We start from the raw sequence: 11,072 nt of genomic DNA, 5'->3' as shown, positions 1-11,072 counted from the left end.
TCACAAAAAGGGAAAAGGAGACCCCAAAAACTGGGAAGAGAGGCCCCAAAAGGGGATGGGACTCCAAAAGGGGAAAGGAGACCCCAAAAAGGGAAAAGGAGACCCCAAAAAGGGAATGGAGACCCCAAAAACTGGGGAAAGGAGCCCCCTAAAAATGGGGAGAGGCCCCAGATTGGGGGAGAGGCCCCAAAAGGGGAAGGGACCTCAAAAGGGGAAAGGAGACCCCAAAAAAGGAAAATGAGACCACAAAAAAGGGAAAAGGAGACCCCAAAAACTGGGGAGAGAGGCCCTAAAATGGGGAGAGGCCCTAAAAGGGGAAGGGACCCCAAAAAAGGAAAAGGAGACCCCAAAAATGGGAAAAGGAGACCCCAAAAACTGGGGAGAGAGGCCCCAAAACGGGAAGGGACCCCAAAAGGGGAAGGAAATCCCAAAAAAGGAAAGGAGCCCCCCCAAAGTGGGGGAGAGGCCCTAAATGGGCAAGGAGCCCCCCAAAAGGAGAAGGAGACCCCAAAGTGGGCAAGGAGCCCCCCAAAAGTGGGGAAGGAGGTGACACCAGTGACAAAGGGGGGACAAAGGGAGGCTCAGGACCCGATTTTGGCTTTATTTGACCCAAAATGGGGGGCAGGGACACCCCCAAACTGCAGCAGCACACGGAGAAGGAACGGGGACCCCCCCTCATCGATCGACCTCCCCAAAGACGATGTCCTGGGTGCCTGTGGGGAAAAGGGGGTCAGGGCACCCCAAAACGGGGGAGAGACCCCAAAATTGGGGTGAGAACCCCCCCCCAAAACGGGAAATGGGCGTTGGGAAAGGGGAAGGAGACCCCAAAATTGGAAGGGGGGCCCTAAAAAGGGAGGGAGACCCTAAAAATGGAAGGGAGACTAAAGAGGGAGGGAGACTCTAAAAAGGGAAGGAGACCCCCCTAAAATGGGGAGGAACCCCCCCCAAAAGTGGGAAAGGAGACCCCAAATTGGGCAAGAACCCCCCCAAATTGGGCACAAACCACCCCAAATTGGGAAATGGGTGTTGGGAAGGGGAAAGACACCCCAAAATTGGAAGGGGGGCCCTAAAAAGGGAGGGAGACCCTAAAAACAGAAGGGAAGCCTAAAGAGGGAGGGAGAACCCCAAACTGAGATAGGAGAACCCCAAACTGGGGAAGGAAACCCCCAAAACTGGGGAAGGGGACCCCAAACTGGGGAAGGGGACCCCAAACTGGGCAAGAATCCCCCCCAAACTGGGCAAGGAGCCTCCCCAAAAAAGGGGAGGAGGCTTCCAATAGGGGAAATTGGGGAAGCAACCCCCGAAATGGGAGAGAAACCCTAAAAGGGAAGAAATCCCACAAATAGGGAAGGAGGCCCTAAAATGGGGAAAAAACACCCAAGAGAACGAAAGGAAAACCCAAAAATGGGGAAGGAGGGCCCGAAACAGAGCAAGGGACCCCAAAAGGGGGAAAGGGACCCCAAAAGGGGAGGGGGAACCCCAAAAAGGGGAGGGGACGCACCAATGATGGCCACCACGTCTGCCAGCATGTGGCCCTGGGACATCCTGTCCAGCCCGGCCTGGGGACACCAATTAACATCCAATTAACGCCCAATTAACACCCAATTAACATCCAATTAACACCCAATTAACATCCAATTAATGCCTAATTAACCCACAGAGAACCCCCACCCCCATGAGGACCCCTGCTTAACCCCCAATTAATTCACGGTGACCCCCTAATTAATCCCCAATTAATCCCTAATTAACCCCCAGGGTGCACCAATTAACCAACCCCCAGGGACCCCCAATTAACCCCTAATTAATCCCCAAGGACCCCTAATTAACCCCTAATTAACCCATGGGGAACCCCCCCCAAGGACTCCTCCAATTAACCCCCAGGGACCCCCAATTAACCCCCAGGAACCCCCAATTAACCCCCTAATTAACCCCCAATTAACCCCCAGCGACCCCCAATTAACCCTCAGTGTCCCAATTAACCCACAGGGGTTAATTACCCTCCATATCCCCCACAGCAGCACATCCATAGGGACACCCCCAGTGTCCCCTGGATGTCCCCCAGGTGTGCCCAGCTGTGCCCAGGTGTCCCCTGGATGTCCCCCAGGTGTCCCCAGGTGTCCTGCAGGTGTCCCCATGTGTCCCCCAGGTGTCCCCCAGGTATCCCCACTTGTCCCCCGGTGTGCCCAGGTGTCCCCAGATGCCCCCCATGTGTATCCCCAGCTGTCCCCCAGCTGTCCCCAGGTGTGCCCAGGTGTCCCCAAGCTGTCCCCAGGTGTCCCCAGGTGTCCCCAGGCCGTACCAGGTGAGCGAATCCGGGTGCTTTGATCTTGCAGCGATAGGGGCGGCTGCTGCCATCGGACACCAGGTACACCCCAAACTCACCCTGGGGGGACATGGGGACAATGGGGACATGGGGACAGTGCCAGGGACACACTGACAGGGTCAGGGACATGGGGACAGGGACATAGGGACAGGGACATGGGGACAGGGACATGGGGACAGGGTGGCTGCTGCCATCAGACACCAGGTACACCCCAAACTCACCCTGGGGGGACAATGGGGACAGGGTTGGGGATATGGGGACAGGGTTGGGGACAGGGACAGGGACACACTGACAGGGCTGGGGACATGGGGACAGGGTCAGGGACACAGGCACAGAGACAAACTCAAGCAGTGTCACCTTGGGGGCCTCGATGGCCGTGTAGGTGGCCCCGGGTGGCACCTGGTAGCCCTCGGTGTAGAGCTTGAAGTGATGGATCAGGGACTCCATGGACGTCTGTGGGGACAGGGGTGGCACTGCAGAGCTGCCACCTGCCCTGGGTGCCACCTACCCTGGGTGTCACCTGCCTTTGGTGCCACCTACCCTGGGTGTCACCTGCCTTCAATGCCACCTACCCTTGATGCCACCTGCCCTCAGTGTCACCAGCCTTCAATGCCACCTGCCCTGGGTGTCACCTGCCTTCAATGCCACCTACCCTTGATGCCACCTGCCCTCAGTGTCACCAGCCTTCAATGCCACCTGCCCTCAGTGCCACCAGCCTTTAATGCCACCTGCCCTCGGTGCCACCTGCCCTCAGTGCCACCAGCTCTGGGTGTCACCAGCCCTCAGTGCCACCTGCCCTTGGTGCCACCAGCCCTTCATGCCACCTGCCCTCAGTGCCACCCACCCTTGGTGCCACCTGCCCTCAGTGCCACCAGCCTTCAATGCCACCTGCCCTCGATGCCACCAGCCCTGAGTGTCACCTGCCCTTGGTGCCACCCTCCCGGGGTGCCACCGCGCCGTTTGGGGACACGTCACCTTCATCTCGGCGCGTTTTGGGGGTGACACTTTGGCGTCGTCCACCTTGATCTCGCCCGGTGGCATCTTATTGAGGCACTGCAGGATGATCCGCAGGGACTGGCGCATCTCCTCCACGCGGCACAGGTACCTGCACCCCAAAAACAGATAATGCACCCCAAAAACGGGATATGCACCCCAAAACCGGGATATGCACCCCAAAACTGGGACTGGGGCATCTCCTCCACGCGGCACAGGTACCTGCACCCCAAAACCGGGATATGCACCCCAAAACCGGGATATGCACCCCAAAAACGGGATATGCACCCCAAAAACGGGATAACGCACCCCAAAACGGGATATGGACCCCAAAAACGGGATATGCACCCCAAAAATGGGATAATGCACCCCAAAACCGGGATATGCACCCCAAAAACGGGATAATGCACCCCAAAACTGGGACTGGGGCATCTCCTCCACGCGGCACAGGTACCTGCACCCCAAAACCGGGAAATGCACCCCAAAAACGGGATAACGTACCCCAAAACTGGGACTGGGGCATCTCCTCCACGCGGCACAGGTACCTGCACCCCAAAACCGGGAAATGCACCCCAAAAACGGGATAATGCACCCCAAAACCAGATAATGCACCCCAAAACCAGGAAATGCACCCCAAAACCGGGATAATGCACCCCAAAAACGGGATAATGCACCCCAAAACCGGGATAATGCACCCCAAAACTGGGACTGGGGCATCTCCTCCACGCGGCACAGGTACCTGCACCCCAAAACCGGGAAATGCACCCCAAAAACGGGATAATGCACCCCCAAAACGGGATAATGCACCCCAAAAACGGGATATGGACCCCAAAAACGGGATAATGCACCCCAAAAACGGGATATGGACCCCAAAACGGGATAATGCACCCCAAAAACGGGATATGGACCCCAAAAACGGGATATGCACCCCAAAACTGGGACTGGGGCATCTCCTCCACGCGGCACAGGTACCTGCACCCCAAAACCGGGAAATGCACCCCAAAAACGGGATAATGCACCCCAAAAACGGGATATGCACCCCAAAAACGGGATAATGCACCCCAAAAACGGGAAATGCACCCCAAAAACGGGACTGGGGCATCTCCTCCACGCAGCACAGGTACCTGCACCCCAAAACCGGGAAATGCACCCCAAAACCGGGAAATGCACCCCAAAAACGGGATATGCACCCCAAAAATGGGATAATGCACCCCAAAACTGGGACTGGTGCATCTCCTCCACACGGCACAGGTACCTGCACCCCAAAAACGGCAATGGGGGATCCCCTGCACCCCAAAACCAGATACTGCACCCCAAAAATGGGATAATGCACCCCCAAAACGGGACTGGGGATCCCTTACACCCCAAAACTGGGACTGGGGCATCTCCTCCACCCTACACCCCCATGTCCCCCCCCAGCCCAGGTGAGGCCGTACCTGTCCCCATGTCCCCCTCAGCCCAGGTGAGGCCACACCTGTCCCCATGTCCCCTCAGCCCAGGTGAGGCCGTACCTGTCCCCATGTCCCCATGTCCCCCCCCAGCCCAGGTGAGGCCGTACCTGTCCCCATGTCCCCATGTCCCCCCCCAGCCCAGGTGAGGCCGTACCTGTCCCCATGTCCCCATGTCCCCCCCCAGCCCAGGTGAGGCCGTACCTGTCCCCATGTCCCCGTGTCCCCCCCCAGCCCAGGTGAGGCCATACTTGTCCCCCTGTGTCACCCCAGCCCAGGTGAGGCCGTACCTGTCCCCCCATGTCCCCATGTCCCCCTCAGCCCAGGTGAGGCCGTACCTGTCCCCCCCCCCAGCCCAGGTGAGGCCGTACCTGTACCCCGTGTCCCCCCTCAGCCCAGGTGAGGCTGTACCTGTCCCCATGTCCCCATGTCCCCTCTGAGGCCGTACCTGTCGTAGCAGTCCCCGCGGGAGCCGATGGGGACATCGAACTCCACCTGGTCGTAGACGTCGTAGGGCTGAGTCTTGCGCAGGTCCCACTTGATCCCGGAGCCCCTCAGCATCACCCCACTGGGGACACCCCAAAAATGCACCTGAGCTCGGCATCACCCCACTGGGGACACCCCAAAAACGCACCTGAGATTGGCTCCACCCCACTGGGGACACCCCAAAAACGCACCTGAGCTCAGCGCCACCTGGTGGGGACACCCCAAAAATGCACCTGAGCTTGGCCCCACCCACTGGGGACACCCCAAAAACGCACCTGAGATTGGCCCCGCCCACTGGGGACACCCCAAAAATGCACCTGAGATTGGCCTCACCCCACTGGGGACACCCCAAAAATGTACCTGAGATTGGCTCCACCCAGTGGGGACACCCCAAAAATGCACCTGAGATTGGCCCCGCCCACTGGGGACACCCCAAAAATGCACCTGAGCTCAGCGCCACCTGGTGGGGACACCCCAAAAATGCACCTGAGATTGGCCCCACCCACTGGGGACACCCCAAAAATGCACCTGAGCTTGGCCTCACCCCACTGGGGACACCCCAAAAATGCACCTGAGATTGGCATCATCCCACTGGGGACACCCCAAAAACGCACCTGAGCTTGGTCCCACCCCAAAAATGCACCTGAGCTCGGCCCTGCCCACTGGGGACACCCCAAAAATGCACCTGAGCTTGGCATCATCCCACTGGGGACACCCCAAAAATGCACTTGAGATTGGCCTCACCCCAAAAATGCACCTGATCTCAGCGCCACCCACTGGGGACACCCCAAAAATGCACCTGAGCTCAGCCGTGCCTGGTGGGGACACCCCAAAAATGCACCTGAGCTCAGCCCCACCCCAAAAATGCACCTGAGTTCAGCCCCGCCTTGTGGGGACACCCCAAAAATGCACCTGAGCTTAGCCCCACCCACTGGGGACACCCCAAAAATGCACCTGAGCTTAGCCCCACCCACTGGGGACACCCCAAAAACGCACCTGAGCTCAGCCCCACCCACTGGGGACACCCCAAAAATGCACCTGAGCTCGGCCCCACCCCCCTGCAGGGCGGGGCACACCTGGGGTCCCCCCCCTCTCACCTGAAGCCGTAGTTCAGGGCCTCCTCGGCCGTGATGACGCCGATGTCCACGGTGCGGTTCTTCCAGATGCGGTTGTTGGTCAGCATCTGGGGACAGCAGGGACACCTGGCACAGCTGGCACAGCTGGCACCTGCCCTGCACGTCTCACCTGGCGCTGGTAACTGTTCCTTGTCCCCTTCGTGCATCTCTTGCCCCAAAACCTGTCCCTGGCACTGTCACCTGTGAGCCCTTCACCTCTCCCTCACACCCCTCACCTGTCCCTGTCACCCTCACCTGTCCCTGTCACTGTCACCTGTCCCTGTCCCCCTCCACCCCCGTCTGTGTCACCTCCCCCCTCCACGCTCTGAGGAACGACCCTGCCCCTCCCAGGTGACAGGTGACAGGTGACAGCAGCCTGGCTGTCCCCTCCCCAGGTCCCCCAGTTCCCCCTCACCTCCTCCACCTCGTCGATGCGGATGGAGAAGTTCTTCACGAACTCGTAGATGTCGTCCATGAGCCCCAGGGGCAGGTCCTGGCACAGGTGGGACACGTGGGGAGGGTGGCATTGGTGGGATTGGGACAGGTGAGGTTGGTGGGACAGCTGGGACAGGTGGCATTGGTGGCATTGGGATTGGGACAGGTGGCATTGATGGTATTAGGACAAGTGGGACAGGTGGCATTGGTGGCATTGGGATTGGGAGAGGTGGAATGGGAATGGGAGTATTGGGGGAATGGGGTTCCCAATAATGGGATTCCCATGGGAATGGGGGTACTGGCGGAGTGGGGATCCCAGGAATGGGGCTCCTGTGGAAATGGGGTTCCCAGGGATAGGGTTCTCAGGAATGGGGTTCCTGTGGAAATGGGAATCCCAGGAATGGGGTTCCTGTGGAAATGGGGATCCCAGGAATGGGGTTCCCATGCATGGGATTCCTGCTGTAATGGGGTTCCCTGGGATAGGGAACCCAGGAATGGGGATCCCGTGGGAATGGGGTGCCCAGGGATGGGGATCCCATGGGAATAGGGTGCCAAGGGATGGGGATCCCAGGGATGGGGTGACCGTGGAAATGGGGATCCCATGGAAATGGGGTGACCATGTAAATGGGGTGCCCAGGGATGGGGATCCCAGGGATGGGGATCCCATGGGAATGGGGATGCCATGGGAATGGGGATCCCAGGGATGGGGATCCCATGGGAATGGGGATCCCAGGGATGGGGATCCCATGGGAATGGGGATGCCATGGGAATGGGGATGCCATGGGACTGGGGTGCCCAGGGAAGGGGATCCCATGGGAAAGGGGATGCCATGGGAATGGGGTGCCCAAGGAGGGGAGCAGCCCCCGCCCCTCACCTGGTGCACGCCCCCGGGCCGCACGTAGGCCGCGTGCATCCGCGCCCCCGACACGCGCTCGTAGAACTCGAACATCTGGGGGGACACAGAGGGGACCCCGCTGCTGCTCAGCCCCCCCGGCACCTCCACAGCCCCAAAGCCCACCCCTCTGAACCCCAAATCCCCCCAGGCCACCTTCTCCCTCTCCTCAAACATCCAGAAGAACGGGGTCATGGCCCCGATGTCCAGCGCGTGCGTGGTCACCGCCATGATGTGGTTCAGCAGCCGCGTGATCTCGGCAAAGAGAACTGGAAAAAACGGGAAAAAATGGGGGCGATCCCATAAATCCTGGGGGTGCCAGGGAACTGGGAATGCTGCTGGGAGCCTCACCTCGGATCCACTGGGCCCGGGGAGGGGGCCGGATGTTGAGGAGCTTCTCCACGGCCAGGGAATAGGCCTGCTCGTTGCACATCATGGACACGTAGTCCAGGCGGTCAAAGTAGGGCAGGGCCTGCAGGAATCCCAAAACTGGGGATACTGGGGATACTGGGAGCGTTGGGAGGACTGGGAGTACTGGGAATACTGGGAGTACTGGGAGCGTTTGAGTACTGGGAGTGCTGAGAGTTCTGGGAGTGTTTGAGTACTGGGACTGCTAAGAGTACTGGGAGTCCTCAGAGCAGTGAAGTACTGGGAATACTGGGAGTACTGAGAGCAATGGAGTACTGGGGATACTGGGAGGACTGAGAGCAATGGAGTACTGGGGATACTGGGAGTACTGGGAGGACTGGGAGGACTGGGAGTGTTTGAGTACTGGGACTGCTGAGAACGCCGGGAGTATTTAATTATTTATTATTATAGAATAATTATTATTATATATATTACTTATTACTATATATATATATATAATATATATATTATATGTTATTTATTTATTATATATCTTAAGTACTGGGAGGACTGGGAATACTGGGAGTGCTGGAAATAATGGGAATACTGGAAGTAATGGGACTAGTGGCAACAGTGGAGATGCTGGGAGCATTGGGATCTCAGGGATCCCATGGATCTCAGGATCACCTGCAGGGAGGGCTTGTACTCCATGGGTTTCTCAGTGCCCTGGTGGGGATCCCATGGGAAGGGGGGTTTCAGGACAATGGGATCTCAGGGCAATGGGGGTTTCAGGGATGGGGATCCCATGGAATTTGGGATCCTGGGATCACCTGCAGGTAGGGCTTGCACTCCATGAATTTCTCGGTGCCGCGGTGCAGCAGCCCCACGTGGGGATCCCCTGGGACAGGGATCTCATGGCAATGGGATTTCAGGGATCTCAGGGCAATGGGGGTTTCAGGGATGGGGATCCCATTGAATTTGGGATCTCAGGGTCACCTGCAGGTAGGTCTTGTACTCGATGAGTTTCTCGGTGCCGCGGTGCAGCAGCCCCACGTGCGGGTCACACCGTTTCACCGTCTCCCCGCTCAGCTCCAGCACCAGCCGCAGGACCCCGTGCGCCGCCGGGTGCTGCGGCCCGAAGTTGATGGTCAGGCTGGAAACCTTCTTGTGGGCCACCGGGTCCTTGTCTGGGGACAGGGGACAGTGCCGGGGTCAGGGACACAGGGAGGGCTCAGGGACACAGGGACAGCTCCCTCAGGGAGGGCACAGAACCCCTGAAATGTTGGGGACAAGGAGGGAGCAGCACCCGCTGAGGGTTTGTGGGGAACCTGAGTGACCCCAAAGTGCCCTGAGTGACCTCCAAACCACCCCAAGGCCCCAAAAGCCCTCCTTAAACCCCACTCAGCATCCCAGGACCACCCCAAAGCCCCTAAGACCCCTCCTAGGCTCCTCCAAAGCCCTCAGAGCACCTCTAGAACCTCCCAAAGCCTCTGAGACCCCTCCAGGACCTCCCAAACCGCCTCAGAGCACACCAAGAACCCCCCTAGAGGCCTCGGGACCCCTCCTGGTCTCCCCCAAAGCCCTCAGAGCACCCCCTAAAGCACCCGACACCCCCCAAAGGCCTCGTCCTCCCTGCTCAGGGCCCCCCAAAGCCCTCAGGGCCCCTTCCCCACCTTCTCCCAGAGTGTCCCCGCTGTGCCCTCACCGTTCCAGGGTGGCGGCACCCACTTCTCGGTGGCCTTGCTGGGGTACATGATGGCCCCCGCGTACTGCTGCGCCCACTCCATGTCGGGCTGCCACTGGCGGGACCTGCGGGGCCGGCCGGTGAGCGGGGACAGCCCCGGAGCCCCCCCCGCAGCCCTCCCCGCCGTGTCCCCGTGTCCCCCGCGGGCTCACCGGGCCGGGGCCGGGCCCAGCCGTGCCCCCGCCGTGCTCAGCCCCGAAGGGCCGCGGAGCCGCCACAGCGCCCGCAGCGCCGCCATCGTGCCCTTGGCAATGCGCATGCGCGGGCGGCGCCATGGCGGGGAAGGGCAGACGCAGTGGGCGCCGCCATGTTGGGTACGGGAAGACGTCATGCAATCGTCCTGTGTATACTGCGCATGCGCAATGCGCCATGATGCTGGCGGGCAGAGTGCCGCCATGTTGGTGTGGGCAGCGGCGCCGCCATTGTGACCTTGGCGCTGCGTAGGGGCGGAGGGCGCCGTGGGCGGGAAGGACTGACGCAATGAGCGGCTCTGTGTTGGGTGTGGCCAGATAGGACGCCATTGTGTGCTTGGAGCGGGAACGCCGTGGCTGGGAAGGGCAAGGGCAGCTGTGAACGCCGCCATGACGGGTGTGGGCAGACGCGCTGCGCACGCACAAACGCGAGGACGGGAAAAAAGTCACACACGTGGCGCGGACACGCCTCGCCAATCCCGCGCCCAATCACAGCGTCTCCTCGTCGTGACGTCACGAAAGAAATAGGAAAATTCTAGGAAGGAGCGGAGCCAGCCGCGGTTGCCACGGCGACGGCGCCCATTCAGACCACGCCCCCTCAAGGCGGGGCTGACACAGGCCACGCCCTCCCGGTCTCCCCCGCGTCGTTGCGGGCCCCGCGCCCCGTCCCGGGGTCACCGAGCGCCACCGGGGTCACCTCGGGACCCTCCCCCGCTTCTCCCCGGCCGCCCCCGCCCGCCCGGGGCGCCCGGAGCGTGACCCCACCGCGGCCCCGCCCTGTGACGCCATCACGCCGCGCCCTCCGCTCCAAGATGGCGGCGGCCGGGCGGGGCTGAGCGGGCCCAGGCAGGTACCGGGACCGGAGCGGGAGCGGGGTCAGGGGGGTGACCCGCGGGGGCTGCCCGGGGGGCGGGAGCGCCGAACCGGGCCCGGCAGTACCGGGGCGGGCACAGGCGGGTACCGGAGCCGGGGGGGCAGAACCGGGACCGGGGCTGGAGCGGGTACCGGGGCCGGGCGGGGCACGACCGGCCTCAGGCCTGTACCGGGACCGGGAGCAGCGGAGCGGTACCGGGGTCAGGCCGTACCGGGACCGGCTG

The 11,072-nt window shown here is 60.8% G+C and overlaps 1 protein-coding gene across 2 annotated transcripts; it reads right to left on the bottom strand.

Moving 5' to 3' along the window:
* Window positions 1–581: 581 nt before the first annotated feature.
* Window positions 582–10,382, bottom strand: NDUFS2 (NADH:ubiquinone oxidoreductase core subunit S2). 2 transcript variants are annotated; one of them, XM_071417285.1, is made up of 14 exons: window positions 9,937–10,382; window positions 9,746–9,849; window positions 9,037–9,227; window positions 8,044–8,164; window positions 7,849–7,961; window positions 7,675–7,749; window positions 6,781–6,858; window positions 6,348–6,433; window positions 5,213–5,332; window positions 3,299–3,428; window positions 2,681–2,776; window positions 2,300–2,383; window positions 1,502–1,559; window positions 582–713 (listed from the first exon to the last, which is right to left on the bottom strand). In XM_071417285.1, exons 1-14 carry the CDS (start codon window positions 10,365–10,367, stop codon window positions 676–678), a joined length of 1,725 nt encoding a protein of 574 aa, XP_071273386.1. In that variant the 5' UTR covers window positions 10,368–10,382; the 3' UTR covers window positions 582–675. The 2 variants fall into 2 exon arrangements, with proteins under 2 accessions (XP_071273386.1, XP_071273387.1); XM_071417286.1 differs by lacking the exons at window positions 582–713; window positions 1,502–1,559; window positions 2,300–2,383; window positions 2,681–2,776 and adding an exon at window positions 3,081–3,147 and having other exon boundaries at window positions 3,228–3,428.
* Between the last annotated feature and the right edge of the window lie 690 nt (window positions 10,383–11,072).

This window comes from Agelaius tricolor, unplaced genomic scaffold, assembly GCF_023055355.1.
Source record: "Agelaius tricolor isolate 1412-34295 unplaced genomic scaffold, bAgeTri1.0.p SCAF_69, whole genome shotgun sequence".
Classification (NCBI taxonomy): Eukaryota; Metazoa; Chordata; class Aves; order Passeriformes; family Icteridae; genus Agelaius; species Agelaius tricolor.
This window is presented reverse-complemented; position numbering and strand designations above follow the sequence as displayed.

Coding starts and splice junctions, on each gene's coding strand:
- NDUFS2 (XM_071417285.1), bottom strand. CDS start 10,367: ATGGCGGCGTTCACAGCTGCCCTTGCCCTTCCCAGCCACGGCGTTCCC. Junction 5,333..6,347: donor GCCCTGAACTACGGCTTCAG/GTGAGAGGGGGG, acceptor GGGTGTCCCCAG/TGGGGTGATGCTGAGGGGCT. Junction 3,429..5,212: donor CGCGGGGACTGCTACGACAG/GTACGGCCTCAG, acceptor TTTGGGGTGCAG/GTACCTGTGCCGCGTGGAGG.